The sequence below is a fragment of the Poeciliopsis prolifica genome, unplaced genomic scaffold (assembly GCF_027474105.1).
Source record: "Poeciliopsis prolifica strain line A6 unplaced genomic scaffold, Auburn_PproV2 SCAFFOLD005, whole genome shotgun sequence".
NCBI classification, from domain to species: Eukaryota; Metazoa; Chordata; class Actinopteri; order Cyprinodontiformes; family Poeciliidae; genus Poeciliopsis; species Poeciliopsis prolifica.
The window spans coordinates 3,764,354-3,786,423 of record NW_026562380.1 but is presented as its reverse complement, the minus strand read 5'-3'; the positions used below and the strand labels follow the sequence as shown (position 1 = coordinate 3,786,423).

At 37.9% G+C, this 22,070-nt stretch overlaps 2 protein-coding genes across 5 annotated transcripts in view; both read right to left on the bottom strand.

The window, feature by feature from the left end:
- Window positions 1–1,846: 1,846 nt before the first annotated feature.
- On the bottom strand, window positions 1,847–14,950 carry LOC129360008 (guanine nucleotide-binding protein G(I)/G(S)/G(O) subunit gamma-4). Of its 2 annotated transcripts, none has more exons than XM_055030043.1 (3): window positions 14,509–14,950; window positions 12,216–12,321; window positions 1,847–5,288 (listed from the first exon to the last, which is right to left on the bottom strand). In XM_055030043.1, exons 2-3 carry the CDS (start codon window positions 12,312–12,314, stop codon window positions 5,160–5,162), a joined length of 228 nt encoding a protein of 75 aa, XP_054886018.1. In that variant the 5' UTR covers window positions 12,315–12,321; window positions 14,509–14,950; the 3' UTR covers window positions 1,847–5,159. The 2 variants fall into 2 exon arrangements, with proteins under 2 accessions (XP_054886018.1, XP_054886020.1); XM_055030045.1 differs by lacking the exon at window positions 14,509–14,950 and adding an exon at window positions 13,813–14,344.
- A 1,624-nt stretch (window positions 14,951–16,574) lies between these two features.
- lyst (lysosomal trafficking regulator) overlaps window positions 16,575–22,070 on the bottom strand; it is a 71,281-nt gene continuing 65,785 nt past the window's right edge. For all 3 annotated transcript variants that reach the window (XM_055029392.1, XM_055029394.1, XM_055029393.1), the window contains 6 exons: window positions 21,469–21,567; window positions 20,288–20,427; window positions 20,111–20,208; window positions 19,855–20,011; window positions 19,031–19,102; window positions 16,575–18,947 (listed from right to left, as the gene is read on the bottom strand). In XM_055029392.1, the coding sequence (XP_054885367.1) occupies window positions 18,809–18,947; window positions 19,031–19,102; window positions 19,855–20,011; window positions 20,111–20,208; window positions 20,288–20,427; window positions 21,469–21,567 (705 nt within the window). In that variant the 3' untranslated portion in view covers window positions 16,575–18,808. The remainder of the gene's footprint in view (window positions 18,948–19,030; window positions 19,103–19,854; window positions 20,012–20,110; window positions 20,209–20,287; window positions 20,428–21,468; window positions 21,568–22,070) is intronic.

Sequence of the window (22,070 nt, the reverse complement as noted above, 5' to 3'; positions counted from 1 at the left end):
TGACTGCAAGGAAAAACTCAGACAACATTGCACTTTGAGGTGAATTAGTCATCTGAATTTCATATTTCTTAGTATTTTTACTTCAGTCTGGATTATCCATCAACAAACATTACTATTGGTTTGAAAAAACAGCACCAAAATTCCCTTTCATCATGACTGTGTGGGTGTGGATTGATCAGATATTACTAGCAGTGAGCAGCTGCACACAGAACACAGTGTATTCATTCAGGACCTCATCATTCATTGTCAGGCACTGACAGAGAAAATGTATTTCTGCTGCCTTTGATTTAAAAGAAATATATGGATGACACTCTGCAGCACAGCCAGTCCCAAGGCTTCACAATCCTCCTTCAAAGCTGCTCATGTTTTTATCCACAGCTTGATCCGTTCAGATTAGAGGAGAGAAATCGATGAGAGATGCCAGGATTTGCATCATCATGCAAAAACCCTCCCATGCAATTATTTGTTTTCATCAAGGGTAATTTGCTGCAGCATCCCGGTTCTTTTTTAAAAATGTTTTTCTGTGATGCACAGGTGCATCTCAATGAGAAAGAGAGAGTACAGTGGAGGTTTATTTATTCGAGTAACTCAGTTTAACGGCACAAAAATAATGTAGTAGAGCCACTGTAAGAACATAGAGAAATTAAAAAGAGGAGTAAATTTCTGGCAAAAAAACTCAGAAATGTTTAGGTTAATCAAAAATGTGAATAGACAAAAAATAAAGACATTTTTGAGTTTGGAAAGTTAAATATTTTCTTGAAAAAAAATGCTGAAAATTTGAGATAAATATCAGAGATGTTCAAGGAAAATTGACTTTGTGTGAAAGTTGTTCATTGAGTCCATTTTATTTTATTGTTTTATTTTATCTTTTAACAAACCGTCCTTGTTTTTAAGTTGGACAAACGTACACAAATTACGTTTTGTTTGTTCTTGAGACAGTTTTCCACAGGGTGACATGTCTGTATAAAAATCCCTAGTGATGGGAAAGCACCATTATCCCTCATGCTTTCCCAAATTTTTTTCTACCACCTAACTTTACCCTAAAATGTTATCATGCAGTGATCAATGAACGGTCGGCTATGTTGGCGGTGAACTAACACTCCTTGAGGAGGTTATCAACTTATTAGAGATGTGAGTAATAACAGGAACCAGTAATTAGAATAATGAATAAGAAAATGACAAAACAAAAAGCGAAAAATAAAGCAAAACAAAATAAAATAAAAAAGCCAACAACAAATATATCCAAACCAAGGAAGGTTGATAAAAATTTAAATAAATTAATTAACAGAAAAGAACATAATTATAAAAATTAACAAAATTGGAAGTTTAGCACTTTGTGCAATGAATTCAGATGACAATGTTTTGACTTTGTAAAGTGAATATCTTTAAAAAAAAAAAAAAAAGCTTTTTGAGGAGGATCAAAAAAGGTATAATATGAAAAAAAAAGTAATAGAAGGAGCTTATTCTAGTCAAAGCTGAGGCTGTGAATGAATGGGCACAAAAAGAACCGCCACAAAAGAAACATACAATAATAAAAAAAGGGTATTATTGTATCTATACTTCATGCAAATAAAGGCTCTGCATGCATTGTCTTCTCTGTGTGCTTTTTGCTGGGAAACTAACTGAGGTTGAAATGAGTCATATATATTTTTTTAAAAGTGTCACAACAGATGTAGAGCATCCAGATGGCCGGTGGCTCTGCTCAGCCACAGGAGGTCTCCACTGCACAACAGCAGCAGCATGTTTCCTCTGTGAGACTCAACCATTTGGCCTTTAATGCTCCCAGTGTGATCAGACACTGTCTGGAAACCTCAAAGAGGCGAGACATGAAGCGGAGAGACACAAATGGGTTACCGTTTTCCTTTAATTCATTTGATTCTTCAAAGGGTTTACAAAGCCTTCTATTTAAATGCTTTTCCTCCATATTACCATTCATACAGCTGCTTGTTTCATTGACACATCCAGGCTCCAGTGTGATCATACTGTGCAGAGTACAACGCCAGCCGCATTTATTGGCACCGCTGGTAAAGATGCTTAAATATTCTCAAAATAAATTCAGCCTGTTTTGCAGCATTTGTTAATCCCACTAAAAAATGTTGAAAACCAACCTTTTGATGTTAGTTCCTTCAAAGAAAATTTCCTTTCAGCAGGAAATATGAGCGTGTTTTAAGTCTTAATATTGGTGAATAAGTACTAGTTCCGTCGACAGATAATTTCATTCATAACATGGGAAAAATGTCTTGTTATAAGTGAATTTATCTTCCAATAGAACTAGTATTTTTAAAATCATTTCAAGGAATCATTAACTTAAAACAAGCTCCTATGTGTTGCTGAAAAGTTAGTTATGTCTTATATTAAGTGAACTACAATATTTGCACTTGAAACTGACCCAAATTAGTTTGTATTTTTCCAGTGCAGAGCATTCTTTGCCATAGAAAAAGCAACACAAAATGCTTCATTATATGGAGTAGTGATCCACAACATTTGATCTTTATGGTCATTTATCCAACATCCAATAAGAGCCATGCAGAATAATCTGAACAATCTGTTTTATGTGAATAAAAACATGATTGCTTTTTAGAATAAGGTTTTCTTCTGTACTAAAATTAAAGGTTGAAATTTTCCCAAATATTTAGTGTGAGATAAAGTTTCTCTTTTTAAAAGAAATGTATTGGATTTTAATGCTTTCTACATTACCTTTTACCAGTGGTGCCAATAATTACATCTGGCACTGAAACACCAATAAAAGTCAATGACGGTGCAACATTTCATATTAGAACAATGCTCCCTGTTGTAGACAGAAACAAATCCATGCATTTTTCATCTTTAGATGTTTTAATCTTTGTTGTATGTTTGGCACCATCTTCATGTGAAATAAAACCGTAAACAAACCTGTACCAGGGGTGCGATTTGTATGTTGAAGGTAAAATTCAAGTAACAGGAGGGAGGAAATTTCTCTCAATTTTACAGAAAAGAGGCAAAAAAAGGCCTGAACCACTAAAGGGATCATATCGTGTAAACAACCCTTATTGTTGTTCTTAAAAAATACAGAGATAGTATCAATAATTGCAATGATTTATAAACAATTGTTTCTTAATACAAGCTTATAGTAGCACTACACGTCATGTACCTGTCAGTGCTGTGCAACAAATATTTAATATTACTACTGATAATAACAATAATATTAACGATCATAACAAGTTATTGTAAAAATTAGCAAATGCTATTCAACTACAATGTAAAGGAGACGTTTCGACAGTGTGCTTTCTCTGCCGAAACGAACAAAAGGGAAAGAAAGGGCTGCAGGGCCTGCAGGGTGAGAATCACGCTGCTCTCACAGAAATTGGCACTGTAACATACTGTACACTCTAAAAGACCCACAGTCCCTCGGAAAGAGAGGAAGCTGTCAAAAAGAGGAGGAGTGGAGAAACATGCAGGCCTCTGGTCCGGCATTAATGTCAAAGGCCGTGCCATTCACTCTATTGGACAGGCAAAAAACTAAATAAATAAAAGTAACCAGTCTCAGGAAACAGGCCCAGAAAATAAACAGGCAGGAAAACTCCTCTTGCAAACTCAAAGATAATACTCTAGTTGGGAGCAACACGACCTCATAATGTCTCTTATTTGTAGGGGATAAAATAAACTGGAAATAAATCAAAGAGAACACCAAAGCAAATGAATAATTTGTGTTTGTTGTGATAACCTTGAAAAAGTCACCTGATTGTTGTCATTGTGCCCTTTAATAAATAGATTCAATCTAATTACTTGCAACAGAATTGATTTGCAGCCTCCTCTCTCTTATTTTCAGTGCAAATTAAATTATTTATTACAGGAAACAGTTTCTTTGTGCTTCTGGCGAATCCTGATGGGTGAAGTGGAGATGTCATTTCTCTCAATTCAAAACTAAAGTCATTTTTTCATCAAATACATGATGTTTAATATGAAATTTATTCAGCTGGAGAGACACCTGTGTGGTCGTTATTATAATGATGAACTTAGTTATACAATAGCAACAAACATGTAACAAATGTTGCGTTTTTGCTTCCCAATCAAACCAATTTGGTTTGAGTTAAAGCCAAGTTCATAGAATTTATGTCTCCATCAGCTCTCACATCGTCAATTTGTGAATGAATGAAACCACATGCTTTAATTTAGTCAATCCCTGCATTAAAGTTTTGTACTCCTTAACTCTATGCTGAACTATTTGAGGTTTACAAGTTTTTCTCCACCTCAATTTGAATTATTTAAAATCGTTTTGCAAAGCCTAAAAGGTAAATATGCTCACAGGTAAGATATAGATTTAAAAACGTTATGCCTGAGGCACTGTGGAAAGAGTATATAAGTAAGTATTATGATATTTTTTAATAAAAATAATGGAAATGCTTTTATTCTGATAAGCAGGAAGTAGCTAGAGTGAAGTGAATAAATCAGGTTAATGTTTTCATAGGAATATAATACAGATACTATGTATTATGTGTCAGAGCTGCAGTCATATCAGATTGTTTTAACCTCTGATTATAAAGAATCCCAATCAGACTTGAGTTTCAGTCCATGAGTCCAAGTCAAATCTTGAGTTTAAATAAAATTTGAAGTTGCTTTTTTCCAGCTTGAGGCTCCAAAAAAGAAAATAAATTTTCTGAGACTCTCCTGTCAGATTAAAAGGAGGCATCAAATTAAATTTCAATGTTGCTATAAAATCAAACTGCATCACTCTTAAGAAAATGAATTAAAAATGTTGTAAACTTTGCTCTAGATGAAGTAAAAGGGGAAAACATGATATAAAAGTTTAACACTGGGCAAATCTTCTGTTTTCTGAGGCAAGTTACGATCTAGCACAAGAAAATTCAAAAAGAAAAAGGAAAAAAAAAACCACATCTTTCATCTCATTAAGCACTGAGCAAGGCTGTTCTCTAACAACAAAGCAATAACAAACCTATTTAACAAGACATGGTAACGCTCACTGGGTTGCCAGTTCGGTGGCTGACTCCCCCAAAACCCTCAGCCACTAAGACAGCGCTGACCAGCAACAACAGAGTGTCCACCAGGCAAAACTCAACTCAACGCCTTTGATGGCCAATAGCTTCAGGTGTGGTGAAGACAGAGAAGCCAGGCAACGCCAAGCCTGCACTCGTAGCGGCTGCTGTGGCGGCGGCGGCTCATCAGAGGATGGTGCAGAAGAACTTCTTCTCCCGGAACGGGTTCTCGGAGGCGGGGACGGGAACGATGAGGGGGTCCTCGCGTGTGTGGGCGTCGCAGTACGCCATCAGGTCTGCAGCTGCTTTGGAGACCTGTGGTTTTGATGTAGAGGGGGACAGATGTTTGTCAAAAATTTAAGAACTTTCATATTTAAAGGAATTTGACGTTTTAACTGTCTACTTGACAGTTAAAATGATCCACTTTTTTCACTTCTGATATATTGTTTAGTTTTAAAACACAGAACTGAACCTTCAGAGTCACATAAAGACTGTTACAAAGTCAGCCTTCTATCACCCGAAAAACATTTGAAGGACTAAAGGACTAACGTCTCAAAATGATCTACAGAAACTCATCAATTCGTTCATCATTAGTCGCATTGATTACTGCAACAGGCCTGATTGAAAAAAATCAATCAGACATATCCAGGACCAACAAGCTCAGGGAGAAAATCAATCTTTTCACAGATTATCTGTCTCATGACAAACAGTCATGACATGGTGACAGTTTTGTGAAAGTCACACACACCAACTCCTTTAAATGGTTAAAGGAAAAACCTATGAAATGTGCCTTTATTTTTTTATCCCTTTAATCAATTAATTGTAAGAATTGTAAGCTAATCATTAGTTGCAACCCTGATCTTTTTACAGTACAGCCAGACTGTATGTGAGCGCAGGCTTCCACTCGGGAGCGGAGTGGGAGTTACAGGAGGGGAGGCAAATGGAGAGCAGAGGAGCAGCTGCAGCGGAGGGACGGCCGGGGCCCGGGGATCCGCATGGAGAAGAGAGCCATCTGATCTCCCGCCTGCCTCTTCACCTCACCCACTGCTGCTCTCAGGGGAGAATACATCACACATCATCCGGCCATGTGAAGCACTCGCGTCGACGCAACGATGCAGCACAAAGCCAAAAATATGATCAGCAACTACTACGACTTCAGAAATCAATAGAGCCATTGTTGATGTCTCCTTTAAATGTTAAGGAATAATTGTATGTGCATCTGTATGTCAGACATATTTTCTCACTTAGAAACGCTGATTCAAAGAGGCACATTTACTTTTAGTATACGATGGGTAATTTGTCAAGGTAGGGTGTTCAAAGTGTGGCGCAGGGGCCAATTGAGGCCCCTGGATTGATTTTGAGCGTCCTCTGAATGGAATTCAGGAATGATAAAAACTTGGCCATTGAGGCTTTTTACTTTTGAACAAAATAAATATCAAATATTTTTTATATATACTGAATTTATCTTTCAGTAAATTACGCTTTCTTAAAGAGGACCAGATCTGTCCAGTGACTTTTACTCAAAAGCAAACTTTGGTGCAACTAAATCTGCTTTCACTTAGTTTATCAAACTTGGCTGAATAAATAAGCAATTTCAAAGAAATAGTGACATAAATCTTGTTCCTTTTCTTGTTTTCTCCAACTAACCTCAACATAATTAGCAAATAGGATCTCGTTTGTTTCATATGGTAAACATCCGACTGTGACAATTAACACTTCTTTTTCTCTTTATTCTGCTCAGTTGTGACCCAAAACATTCAACTATCTAAATATCAAGAGGAAATGTATTCTTCAGCATTATATTGAGAGCAAGCATGCATCTAAATCTTCCAAACAAATGACTTCATGGGAGATAAAGTAAAACTGATTTCAGAACCACATGATAAAAAACCCCATCTGTGGATGAGATGTTCTCAAACCTGAGCAATTTCAAGAAGTTTTGCAACATATAGAGTTGAAATGAAAGAAACAAACCTTTGGGTTTCTGTCATGCAAAACACAACAATCTTCCAGCAAAGAAATCTGTCTGTGTGCTGGTATTGTTTTCTGAAAAACTAAAATCCTGCATCTGTACACAGTCATAACTCGATGAGCTAAATAAGATCCAGAACAAAGTTCCCGGTTTTCTCTGCCTGAGTTCCCTTTGTTTATCTTCCAGCTCTAAATATTGACAGAAACATAATAAATGTGATGGATGTTTGTTTATGAAGAATTTCTGGGATGAGATTAAAGCCGGTTAATGAGAAGTCAGACATGAATCATGCTTAAATCCTGCTTAATAAAAGATGGATTTACTTGAAGTAGCAGAAGAGATCTTTATTTTAGACAAATATGTTCATCGCTTAAGAAAACAAGAAGTGTTTCTGTATCTATTTAATAATTAATTGATTTTTTAAAATCTCCAACCTCATATACCATAAACGTCTTACCAGTTCGCCTTGCTTCGATCAGTGCACTGCACGCTCTCTTAATTGGGTATTTATGGATTTTGAATTGCTCTTCAGTGATCCGGTCCATAAGTGATTTTACATTTATGCCCGAACTATGAACTCAAACAGCGCAATATTTTTTTATAAAATGGAAACAGTTTTAGGAGTAGGAAGAAGTTCACATGAAATTCAGAAATGTTTTTCTGTGTTTATTACATTTTTCAAAAATGAAAACTTTCTAATCATGTTCTTAGAAACTCACAAATGTTTTGTTTTTATGGGATATATGTCACAGACATGATGTTTCCAAATGTGTAACACTTAAAAACCTGGAATGTTACCAGAAGTTTGAACAGTTTTAAAAGTCACTATAGAAGCGACTCAGCCCACCAGTGAAGATCTTATCATTTGAAATGTGCTGCTGGCATCAAATTATCACTGAGTAGCCAAATAGATTTCACTGCAAAGAAGCAGATTGCAAGAGCTGTGTCATCGTCACGCATGGCTAATAATCTGCACACTTCTGTTTTTTTTTTCTGCTCTAACTACAGTACCGTCGCTAGTTTCTTCCAGATGATCTGCTTTATTTGATCTCTGTCTGCAATGCTACACCTGCGATCTGTTTGCAACTTCTCTGCAGCTAAAAAAAGGTCAGAAATCACAAATTATACTTGTGTGAGGGAAGGGTACATTTACTTTTAGTATCCAGTGGTTATTCTAAAAATATTGCTTAAAGTGACAATAAAGATTTTCGAAGCTAAAGGGATAAAACCGAAGACACAATCTGTCTACTTTCTGAAAAACCTTCACAAAGTGGAACTTTAACAAAGTCATCTCCAAAAAACACAACCCAATTATTTTCATAATGAAACTAAATGCAGTAATTATCTAAACTGCAGAGAGCAGGAGCCCCACAGGAGGAAAAGTGGTACTGCACTGGGGGTGTCATTAGGCCCAGACTGATTGTAATTACACTTCAGCCCCATGATGGAGGGAGACTCCTTCTAATTAACACTGATCACATTTATTTGGCTGGATGAGCAATTCATGAGAAAGTGGTGATCCCTGCTCCTTCCACTGATACCAACCTCCTCTCACCAGATCTCTTAAGTTTAAAAGATAAGCAAAACTCTCGTTGTAAAAATGTGTAATTTTAATGTTTTTACGGAGGAACAAAGATGTGAAAATTGAGGATTTTGCTGAGGAAACTCAAGCATGAAGATTGTAGTGGTGATATGCTCCTGCAGGTTAAAGGTTATGTAAACATAAATTTATTAAAGTTGCAGTATAAAACTTTTGTAATAAAAAACATGTTCTTTACATTTTTGTATTAGGAGGAGGGTGTTACTGCTGCCAATCACTCTTGTGTACCCTTGTTGCTCTGTGCTATGTTACATCTGGCTCCCCACACCAAAAGCAATGTTCAGGTTAGTTACAATGACTACCAATGACAGCAGATAAAGTGTGAATGAAACTTTAGTCAACTGGAATAACAGAAGTTTATTCTGTTATGCAATGTTGTGCAGAATAACAGTTTTGTACAGTAAGCTGAATACTTTCACCATAAACTCCCGGATACTTTGGTCATTATTACATATTATTTTGATGGCAAATGAAGTTATTTGACCTGTGATAAAGTTTCACTATGAAGTTTTTTTTTATTTTAGTAGAGTAATGTTGCACTTAATGTACAACAGACACAGGACTTTGGAACTAAAACTAGATCTAGTCAAATTGCATTTCTTTCACAGAAATGGAAAAACATTGTTAAATTTGGTTCACCAAAATGTTTTTCAGCTACAATCCAATAGCAGTTGTGTAAATTCATTCAGTAACTCACTTCACACACAAACACAATGTGTGAAAATACTACAAAACAAGCAACTGGTTCATCAAGCTACAGTCACGTCACCGTCTAATCAACACTTCATTTTCACATCAACGCACAAATCTAGCAAAAGTTCAGATCTATTCCTCATGTCTACTCATATTGTTGTTGTTTTTTGAAACAGTTGTGGCTGTTTGCTGCTTGTCAGCCTCAGGGAAGAGAGGAAACGATTCCTGGAGCACATGAGGAGCTTCTGAACGACATGATGACACGGTCGTTTCAGCTGCACAACAAGCTCTTTATAACACATCCTAAGACCTTCTATCTAACAAACCAAAATTTCAAATGTCACAGTTACGAGACTGACCTTAACTTTAAAGAGGAAAAAAAAAATTTAAAAAATCCTGCTGCATTATTAGCATGCATGTGTTTTTGCTTTATATAGGAACTTTTAACTTTGGAAATACAAAATGAGGAGAACCCAAAATGATCCCAACATTAACAAGAAAACGGTGCAGGAAGTAGTTTGGAAAAAGTGTGAATTTCAATTTCAATATTTTCAGTATAGGTATGATTTAATATTTTGTAATACTATTGTGATAACAATAAAAAAAAGCTATTGGTTACTCTTTTTATAGGTAATTGTATGACTGTATAAAAACATTCTCATTTTAAACTGGTTTCTTGACTTAAAAACATTTAATAATATTTTCTATTTTTCCTACATTTATTCATGATCTCATGGACCAAACTGTAAAAAAATATAGAAAAAATAAATAATCTAAATCTAAATGTTTACAAATCATAAAACAGTTAAACTAAAATTACATACGCCATGTTCAACAGTATATATACATGTAGCATTTTTTAATAGTTCTTCACACTTCAATACTCATAGATTGACTAATATAATTAATTTGAAGTTGAACATCAGAGGGCTATGAAGAATAAAATCTCCAACCTTTCTTTCAGCATAAAGCAGGTACAAATTATGGATGATAACTTATGGACAAAACAGTAAAATGGATAGAAAATGAAAATGTTGAGAGGAACTGACTCAACTAGTAGCAGTAGTCCACCTAAAGAAAATGTAACGTGACACGCATTATGTAATAAAAACCTTGATCTGCTTTAGAGGAAGTGATTTTGGTCTTGTTAGTCATGTTGTTGACAGGCTAACCCATTCTTTACCACATGACATGTATTCTGCACCGGCATCAGTAAAAAGCGGAACAGGTGTTTAGGTTGGGTTTAGCAGATGCTGACTATCGAGAGAGCACAGATATGATATCAGTTTTGTGCTTACACGACAAACGATTGCACCAAACGATGTGGCCAAAAATCCTTCTTCAAGTTATGCCCAGATGAAAAACTCTTAAATTGACAAAAACAAATGATTACTCTTTTGTAAATGTCTGACAAGCGGAAAACTTAAATCGTCAGATATGCAGCTATCTATTGTACCCACTGACGCACGACCACGAGATTTTATCAAGTGACCTCAGTGGAACACTGGCATTCTATTGGCTGGAATGGTTGCTTGGTGGCGGTGGTCCAACAGAGAAGTTTGCAAATACAAATTTGTTCTGTGCAGACAGAAAGTTTGCAAGCGAGTAGATGTTTTGAGAGCAAAAAGATGAAATTCTCTTTGCTGAAAACTGAAAACAATCCACTCTTGACTTCTGGCAGTACAATTCCCCCATAAATAAATGCTTATGGGAAGAATACTGCAAATTATAGATCCTGATAAAGGCAGAGCTATAAGGAGCTTGAGTTGTTTTGACACTAAAACCTAAAAAACGTCGCTATCCTCGATGCTTGTGCTTCATTTTATGTAAATCCGAACACGGAGGAGACTGAGACTCACAGGTCTTTGCTCTTTCAGCTCTCCATATGGCAGGTACAACTGAACAGTGAATCTGGTCATCATGCAATCTGGAAACTTGTAGGCATCAGCGTCTGCAGACCAACCAACTGAGGAGCAAACCCACAGCTTCAGACGTGTAAACAAACAGCTTCAGACGTGTAAACAAATCGACATATGTGCTCAGAATGTGTCTGCAATCAGATATAAAAATGTCCCTGCCTGGCAACCAATATTAATGTTTACCTTCAGTCAGAGAGCAAACTTACGCTTTCATTAGAAAGACTGCAGCCATGTTTTTCAAGGCAACCTCTCTCAATACTGGTCCAGTTCATCATTTAAACTCAAAAAAAGTTATTCAAATTTCCTTCAGCACCTTCGTTATTATATATACTAGAATGACAAACAAATGAATGTGAAACCAACAAAAGAATATCTTACAGTTTTAGGATAAATCAAACGTTTCCTCTTAGTGATTCAAATGTCTGATTAAAGTGACTAATTAATGTTAAATGAAGCAAAATTGGAGCAGAGTTAAGAATAAAACAATTTGTTTTTCTTCAAGTTCCCACAATTTGAACCTGACAGATGGTGAATTGCGCAAACATCTCATTAAAAATGGATTCAATTGAGTGCAAAATCAATATTTAGCTTTAATAATCAGGTATTAGAGTAACACCTCTGAACTACTGAACATCATTTGTAGAGCTATTGCTGCTGTTAACTTTGTGTACTTTCTAAACGTTTCTTTAAATAGAAAGTACTTCCTGTCCATGGATTCTGTAAGAAGCTGAGTGTCTTTCCCATCTGATATCATTCGCTTTATTTATTTTCTTTCCATAAGTATTTCTTGCTTAGTGATTATGTGGTTAGCCGTATCTTTGACTTGATTTCTGGAAAGACAACAATTCTGCAAATGGCAATTTTTTTTTAGATAATCTCTCATAAAATGACACATGATAACTTGAGTGCCTTTTAGTGCACTAGGCTTACAATCAGTATCAGATACAAATCTAGACCATTTTTAACACAAAGTGTGCAAAAGGACCTTCATGCATCTGAACCAAGAAGAGAAAAACCTACATAAATGCTGAACCTGAAACCAAACACAACCAGTGTACCTTTATCCTGTCCATGCAGGCCTCCATCTTCAGCTGCTCCACTGCTTTCCTGGCTTGGGAGATGCTGGCCGTGCTGTTATTGGCGATGCTGTCCTTCATGATGTGCCTGTGACAGACAGCAGAGGTAGAAAAGAAGGTGAGCAGGAATCCTACAAACCTGTTTATTCGTCTTGGAAAAGAGATTTTGTGGAGTGTAGTTTATTTTTGAGCAGCTAAATTTTAAGCATTCGCCACTTATTAAAAGTATTTGAAGTATTTCAGCTTGTAACGTTCCCAAACGTGCCTCAATTGGAGGGAATCTGTCCACTCTTTGCCTCACTTTCTCTTACAGATGACTTATTCTGCTTCCATAAACAAGTTAGAGTAGGTCTAGAATAGGTTTTGTGTTTTGGTCTACACAAAAAATATTTACTACATTTTGTTTTAGCACAAAATCATTCTTAGATTATAAAATTTCAGTCTGCTCACTTCTGCTTTTTTGAGCTGCTTTAGGGATTCTTGTCATTTTAAATCAAAATAAGGTCCTGCTGGCCACGACCCCCAGCTCAACGCCACACATACAAATGACTGCAAACAGATGAACACCCACATCTTTGAAAAGCAGAAGTGGAGCCTCCTGCACAATCAACAAGAATCCAGCAAGTGGTTTCTGAATGGTAAGTCAGCAGCAAAATACTTATTGTTTCCAGCAGCCATTGTAAAGCACATAAAGCATCCAAATGTGCTGGAGCTCAGCTTTGGCTGCTAGGTGATGAGCTGGACTTTGTTGGGGTTGGTAGGACTGGAATGTGATTCAACAGTCAGGAGATTTTTGAATCGGATTGTTTTCCAGACATCAAAAAATAAGAACTTATTGCCAAAAAACAGCAGGATATTTTTGAGCCTCTGGGTTGTTTCTAGAAGCAGTTGATACCCAAATGGAAGTACAAAATCATGCAAAAATATTAATTTTCCATCTTAGGTCCCCTTAAAACATGCCTTAATGCAGCTCCCCCACTTGTTCTGCTAACAAAGAATTCTGAAGAGGAAAGAAAACCTGGTTTCAATATATTTTAAAGCAAAAAATTTGAAAGTTTATTTAAATTCAGCCTCCTTTAATCTGATACCCCTAAAACTTCTGCACATCACCCTCAACACAACATGGCAGTTGTTGCATAAAATCATAGAAAGCTTTAAAAAAAAATAAAAAATTTTTAAAAATCAAAGAGAGTGAATCAGAGTTACATTTACTTGATTAACTTTTTGGAGAAAAAAATTGAGTCAAAAATGTACCAACCAGACACACACCAAAATTCCATAAGCTTTTTCTATTGAAAGAAATTGCTTTGGAAAAAGGTTTGCCTCATTTTGTAATTAGATTAAATTAGATTTATTGTCAGCTCCATAAATAGTTTGTTTATAAAAGCACAGGGCTTTTATAAACAAACAGTCCAGACACATAAAAACTAGACAAACGTTTGATCTGGGAAAGAAACAAAAAGGGAGGAAAAATATTGATTTCCATCTCTTTGTTACTGGTTTTATATAATTATGTTAAGTTTTGACTGGTTACTCGGTACACAAGTTCTAACTCTTGTTGGCTCCTTTTTGCTTTTACCTGAGTGAAGATATGTTGCAGTAGTTACTGGAGCATCATGTTTGGGTGCTCTGCCCACCTCCAGTCACCACATTAGACAAGCAGTGACCAAGACTTGCTCTGGTTCTGACCCCCCTCAGCGCTGATTTGGCCCAGTTTGGCAGCAGCAGCAGCAGCAGCAGCAGGGAGAGGAGGAGGCACCAAACCACAGATGCGTTTCATAAGGATGAAGACATGAAGCCTTCCACCAAGCCGGATGCATCCTACCTTTATTTGTGCTTCACTTCCATGGTATCAAACCGAGATCAGTCAGAGATAATAAAGCAGATGGAAGATGGAGTGTTTCATTTCTAATGCGTCGCCTTTTTTTTTTTTCTTTTTGTGTGTGATCAATTTGCAGCTTCGGATCACACACCCTCGCACTAAGCTACCAGGCCTACAGATTCCCCCTCAATCCGCGCATCGTGAGGCTTCATCCGGCTGGATTTCAGCCTCTGATCGCCTGTGTGTCGTTTTATCCAAACGCAACCGATGCTGATTGTAGAGCCAAATCTGTCAAAACGAGACGCGGGCGCCTCTCCTTATTTCTAAGGAGACAAAAACAGAGCTGCGGCCCTGCTTGGACCCGAAAAGCCCACGCCACGAATCACATCCCAAAATCCGGATTTAAGGACTAAAATGCTCGACTATAAGCACACATTAAATCAGGCTTCCTACCTGAGACGTGCCAATGCTTTTCCAATTTGGAGAATTCCGGGTTGACTCCACCCAACACACACACACACAGAATAAGGAGAGGAAGAAGAAGAGGAGGAGGATGTAGGAATAATAATAATAAAAAATGAAACGATAGGAGGAAATCCCAGCCTCGCTTCTGATCTGAAGGAGGAAAATCCGAGAGGGTTCTGATGCGATCCGGGCGGTCAGGTGTCGGCGCGCTCCACGGCTGGACCCGGAGAGACGTTACGCATGCAGCAGAGGGGGGAAACCTCGGTGTGACGGAGAGATCTCTGATGCACAGGCTGCGAGATCTGCGGACCAGGAGCTGCTGCAGCAGCGACGGAGCGTTTCCAGTGGACAAACTGGCCCTAAACGCACCGCCTGCGACTCTAATTAGAAGCGGACGGGTTTGTTGCCCCCCTCCCTGATTTACCGCTCCAGAAGGCGGCAGAGATCTGCAGGCTTCCCCGTTTCATTTTTACATCAGCTTTGACATCACCGGGTCCTCCCCGCAGCAGCTGACGGGCCTCACCCAGTTTTAACGACGGCTCTCTTCCTATGGATTAATAACTAGATTTTAATCATGCATTTGTTGGTATCTCCCCCCGGCAGAGATGCCTAAAAATAAATTCAATATCTAACCTGAGTACATGTCTTTTATTTCTCTTCAGCTCACCTGGATGTAAATCTGGGGATCAAGAGGCTGAGAAAGAAAGCGGATTTTGTGTCTGATGAACCACTTTTAGGTTGATTTAGTTGGTTATTTTGGACCTTTATCAACTTTTAAGAGAAGCAGCCCACAGCACCACTGATGGTACATGGTGTATTCTCCCAATCTCAATTCTTTATTAAGTCACAAAATCACTTCCAAGTTTTTAATGCTATCCACCCTTTTATCTATTCCAAAACAATGGCTCCTAACAACTTTTGCTGATATGATTTAATATGTATATATATCAAGAGATTATTAAAAAAATATTTATATCTTTGTTTTGGTCAAAAAGAATGAACTTAATGGCAAAACACAGCTGAAGGTTTATTTATTTGTTTAGAAACCTAAATGTAGATACAAAATCGTGCCAAATGTGAATTTTGCACATTACAAAAGGACTTGCAGAGTCTACAAGTATTAAATTAAAGGTTGGATTGTTCTATGTTTTTCTTCTTCAAAGTAGAATTTATTTAGTTTTTAAAGGCAGTGTGAATAAATCAGTTGATTTTCTCATGCTTGTTCCTCATAGAAATGGACACAATAAAAACAAGGTGTCGTAATACTTCTTCAGATATTTATATATATATATATATATATATTTATAATATTTATCACTTGGTTTGTCCATTCAGACACGCACATATGTACACCAAAAAAAGAAGAAAAACAACAGAGCCATGATGCCAATCTGCAAAAAAACACAATACTAACTAAGACAATGATCTTAAATTATGCATAGCTTAAGTTATTAACAGGAAAAATAAAACTTTCTTCTGTCACACGCAGCCTTATTTGACTTCCTTTCATGTAACAAAACAAATTAGAAACTGAAAAACAAAAAACTTTGATGCAAAGGAGAAGATAGAGGAGGATTTGTAGATAAGCATTGGAGACGGTAAACAAGCAACACAACGTGACACTTTCCCCAAGAGTCACTGAGGCGAAGACGAAGGAATGATGATTAACGAAGACTTCCCTTTCTCTAAGACAAATCAACCAGTGAGGCATTTTTCCTTCATGCTGCATTCAACACAGAGGCAGGAGATCTAAAAAAATAAAATAAGACATTTCTTGTGAGTGAGATATTGCTTCCAGGTATTTATTTATGTGCAGCATTGAGTCACAGCCCCTGCTCACATTAAGACCACAGATTATTCTGCTACTCTGGTAAACAAACAAAAAGTGCTTCTGACAAATATTCGGCTTAAAAACAGCCAACATGTAAGTGCAGCGAGTTTGGTGGGAATGTAGAGCGAAGACATGTGGACCTTCTGGTGGGTTCAAAGGTCAAAAGGCCGGCCTCCATTTCCCTGGACTGATCAGTGTAGTGTTAACAGAGTCTGAGAAAAACCTCAGCTTCATCTTTCAACTGAACTGCAATCAGCCAAAAGCTTTTATTAACACTCAAAAGGGCCTAACGAGGACCAATTACTGCTACCAGGGTTACGGTTTAAAAACATTAATGCAATAACTTTAAGTCATACTGTTCCTGTGTTTTAAAGACATCTGAAAAAGATGGCAGAGTAAAGCCACACAGCGCCTCCCCTCCCCTGCCTGTTGCTGCATACTGCCAGTCAGCTGACTGAAAGGATCAGAGAGAAATTGGAGATATTACAGAAAACGCAAACAGTCGTGGAGTGAAAACAAACAGAGGATCATCCTACGCCCCTTATATCTACACTAACTCATTTCAGCAGGACACACAGGAGCTGATAGCCTGACTAACTCCAAAACGTTTAGACACCAAACTACTGTTAAATTTAGCAGGTGGTTTATTCTGCAGTTCTACCAAAACAGTAACTTTATGTTGATGTTATTCTTAGTTTTTTTGTGGCTAAGATGCCAATTTTCTGCTTTAAGATCTCAAAAAAAAAATTATTAATTTGGATCTTGTTAAGGACAATAAAGTATAAAATAAAAAAAGATAAAAGGTTTTACTTAGAGGTCACAGTTATGAACCATAATTACTAGATTAACTGATATTTTTATTCAGCTTCTGAATGTTTGGAGTTTGTAAACCAAAAATACTGAGATTGCTCAGATTAGTTTCATTTAATAAATACAAAAAAGAGGAGTAGAGCTGATTCAAATCTCTAGTTGGCTGATCGGTGTATCTCTAGAAATGTGCAATATTTTAGTTTTAGCAGCAGCAGCTTCACTGTTTTAAATAAAATGTAAATAAATCATGCTATTTTTGTTCTACTTTCTTATAAAACCCATAAAATCTCGATATTTCTCTTCCAGGTCATCATCTCATGATAATCTCATGCCGGCCCGGTTTTGGATCGGATCAGATTCTGGTCCTTCTCCGTAAGCATTTAATGCTCTTTGAGTTTCAGAGCAAAGGCCTGACAGTACACTGCAAAAACACAAAATCCTACCAAATATTTTTCATCTGGTTTCTAGAGCAAATATAGTATTTTTGTCTTATTTCAAGTGTACAAACTTTTCAACGTTTCAGTAAATGCCTTCTAGTTCTACTGGCAGATTTTTTTTTACCTATAACATGTAAAAATGCTTTTGCATGAGTAAAATAATCTGAAACTTGTACTTTAAAAAAAAAATCAATATTAAGGAATTATATATCTAAAGCAAACTTATTTGAGCTTGTACTGTTATTGGAGTTTGAAATCAGACATAAATACTGTTGTGTTTTTGCAGTGTGGCTTTTTTAACAGTTAAATCCAGCAAAAAAACAACAACAACAAAAAAAAACATGGAACATGAGCTTCAGTTTTAAATAAATACATAAATATGAGATTTACTAAACGCAAGAAGACATGAGCAGCCCAGGTAGGCATTAAGACGGCGAGCTCATGACTGGAAATGTCATCTCTGCATTCACAAAGTTAAGGTCAGCATCATCCTGGCATGCAGAAGTAGTACAGAACAACAGGCAGCACAAGGTGCAATTCATGGCATCCTGTCTCCCCTGCGGTTCCTCCTCTGAGCCGGGCCGCAGAGCGAGGCGGGCCGGGCCGTGACACCGCTGTTCAGACCAGAGCGGGGCCGACAGCCGCCTCACGCAGAGCGGGACGCCTCCCGGTGTCGGGCACAAAGAAAGGAAACCGCGGCGTCGGCACGACACGCTCCAGCTCTGGCAGGAATCTGTCAGCAGTGAGGCGAGAGACGAGTGGGGTGGTGGGGGGTAGAGGGGAGTTTTTCTCTCTTTTTGGTTCCGGCTTTGCTCAGACAATAGCAGCGTACCCGGGAACAAATACAACAGAGCGAAAAAAATGAAATAAAATGGAAAACAGAAGGAATCAGAGTTAAAAAAAAAAAAGGGAAAGAGGAGGAAAAAGTGTCTGTTGCAGCTGAAAATTCATCCACTCCTCCAGTATTTTACTTTATAAATATAAATCTATTTACACATAACGCTCGCTTCATCTTGTTCTCTTAATGCTGGGTGTGGTAGCATTTGCTCAGCTGGGAATGGAGTTATTAAAAGTCAGGGCGGGTTCGGAGAGACGGACGCCATGCTGGTGCGTCCTTTCCTCCCCGTCAGTGCAGACAGGAGCAGAGGGAGGCGGGAGAGGAGAAAGGCGATCTCGCTGGGAAGTGGACAGCGGTAAACATCAGACTCGCTCAGCCGGCCGCGTAGCTGCTCAGGAAGGAGTAGAACATGGGCAGCTTCATGCGCTGCTGGTCCCGTCGGCACCAGGCCATCACCGTCCCCTCGCTGTTGGCCGTGTAGAGGTGGTGGCCGTCGCACGAGTACGTCAGGCTGCGGTGGCCAGGAGAGACGCGCATCAGCAACGTATTTATGAAGTAATCAGGAGGTGGAAGATCGTCGTGTTGCTAAATTACCTGATGATGGGTTTGCTCGACTTGGGGAAGGTGATTTCTCTGACTGGTTTCAAATCCCAAGTGCTCCACAATCTGGACAGAAAAAAAATGAAATTCAATTTATTTAAATAGCGGCAATTCACAACAGGTGTCATTTTGAGGTACTTTACAAAAAAAAAAATTAATTTCAATACAATTGTTCCCTTTTTTTTTCCAAATAAAGAAATTATAAATGACATGGGAAATATTTTCAAAAAATGGCTTTTATTTCAATCCTCCCTTCTCTGAGTTGTCAGATGGAGACAATGAGAATTTCTGTTTATTTACGAGAATAATAGCGGAATAAAGATGCAATTTTACCAGAAGAACGTCTTAAAATTACAAGAAAAAAGTTGATTTAATGAGAAAAAAGGAGTTCTTATATAGTTACGACTTCATTTTTATTCTGGTAATATTATGACTGTACTCTCATATTATTTTGATTTTTTTTTTTTATCATACTACTTTTCTGATATTACAACAACTGTATTCTTGAAACATTAAGACTTAAAAAAAAGATCTCAGCCTGATCCTTATATTTTGTCACAGAGTTGACCTGAATTCAAAGTCCAAATAAATAGGAGGTGTTCAAAACCCTTGTGGAACAAGATGGCCGCCTTCGATGTGTTGACATAGCTCCGAAATAATCCAGATTTTCCCCCCAAAATTAAAACATTAAAAGACAAAAATTCAGTTAATTAATCAATACTCAAAATTCAAAACTGAACTGTTGGATTAACTTTGTGCATTTTTATTTTACTTTTTTTACAGATTTTCGCCACACACTTATGGATGTGCTTCATTACCTGACGACGCCATTCTCCAGACCGCCAGCGATGACATTGACGGAGACCCCCTCCGGCTGATTGGAGAACGCCACGGAGCAGATGGTCTCCCTGCAGTGGACGTGACCAATCAGGTCTCCGTTCACCGTCCACAAGCGGAGGTCGCTGCCTCCACCCTCTACATGCAAAATAAAATCAAATTAAAATGAAGAGAACCAGTGACTCCAGATCCATCTGTGAAGCAACAGACCAACGTTGCTGAACAATCAGGTCTCACCAGAGTTACAGACTGTAGCGATGTCACCTGTGGTTTCGCTCGCAGAGACGGCCGTCACTGGACTTTTGTGACCCGTCAGGCTTTGAACGTAACAGAGTCTGGGATAAAAACATAAAAAGGAACAGTTCAGAAACTAAACAAACCGAGGCTTGTGTTCACTGTTAAAACCACGCTGACCTGTTGAGGTCCCAGAGGATGCAGGTGCCGTCGTTGCTGACACTAATGAGGATGCTGTAGGGTTTGCACACAAACAGGCTGGTGACTTCTCCTGTGTGTCCGTACAGGTGAACCTGAGACTCCACCTCCATCTCTGACGGCTGTAAAATAAAAAAGAAAAGTGTAACTAACCCGCAAATTAACTGTACCCCTGTCGCCAACTTGTCGATATATTTAGTGACATATTTCAGATACTGATGTCAAAGAAATGACCAGCAACAATTATAGCGGCTTTCTCTGGTTTATCGGAAACTTTGGTGACAAAAATGAAAAACACCAATAGGAGTAATGCCATTACAGTGAGCAGTGAGTTGCTTAAAAGTTGCATTTACGTCAGTTTTACTGCTAACCTACTGCTAACTGTTCAAAGGAATCCAATCGCTAGTGAACGACACATCAACACTCGGCAGCTGTGACTTAGCTTCCTCATATTCCTAGACTTGATTTCTTTCCACCAGTATCTGCAGCTTTTATTTTTTGTATCTTGGTTTTAAGCCAGTTTTCCATCAATATTTTCAACACAATCCTTTGTTAAACTAGATGTAGCATCGCACTTTGAGCTGATGTCGTGGCCGTTTACCTGCATTACCACGCAGACCATTAGGGGGTGCCAGCGGACTAGAGCCACAGTTTGAGAAAGACTGGGTTTTGGTCTTTTCAGCACTAGTGGATTGGCTCTGCCCTGTTTGGTGGTATTTTTTAAAACTCGTCAGGGTTGAAGTTAGCAACACAATAACAGATCATGCAGCGTCTGTAACTCAGCTCAGTATCAGACTTTTATTTATTTATTTATTTTTTCACTTCTTCGCTGAAAAATGACTCCATTAATGAAAATTCAACAAGGCTCTGCAAGCGATCCAGTGCTGAAAAGCCCTTCAGACACACAGAAGCAGGAAACCTCCACATAGTATCGTGCACTGATGCACATCTGAAGGCCTCTCTGATGAGTGAACTGCAGGACCCCTAATCCCACTTAGAAACTCAGTGAAATGTGTTTCAAGGGCAGCTGTGATGTGACTAATGAAGCCGAGCGTTTGAGCACGGAGAGGCCGTCTAAAGAGGAAGAGGAGGTGGGGGGGGGTCGCGATCGGCGTTCGTGCGGAGGAGGAAGGTTAGTGGGGGACATCGCCATGGAAACCTACTGTGGTGCTGGTGAAGCGGTTGCTGTAGGCGGTGATGACTCCACACTTGCTGCCCGTAAATAGCTGGCAGCCATCGGGAACCCAGGCGCAGCTGGTCACCTGGAGGAGACAGGAAGCGAGAAACCTCCATGTTTGTCGGCTCGTCAGCGGTGTAAAAAAAAAAAAAGATCAAACACAACTGATCTTGATGAGTAGGTTTAAAACCCAGTGATAAATGTTAAATTAACCACTAATAATGGTTATTATTAATGGTCATCATCTACTAGGAATTAACTTAATCTCACCAGTTAATATAAATCAAACAATTTAATTATATTCAGGTTTTATTATAATGACACAACTATTTCATTATTTTCTCAAAGTAATTTTAATCCACTGGAAAACTTAATATAACAATAAAAAAGTTTAAAGAAGTCATATACTATTTATATGAATTTTTACAATTAATAATAAATTAATAAGATTTGCATGCCATACTTAAAAAAATCTTATATTGTTACATATTTTTATTTGTCATTATTTGCTTTATAATGACTTTTAAATATTTTTTGTAATTTTTTTGTCAGAAACCCAGATTTAGTTGATCAAAACTGATTTCTAAA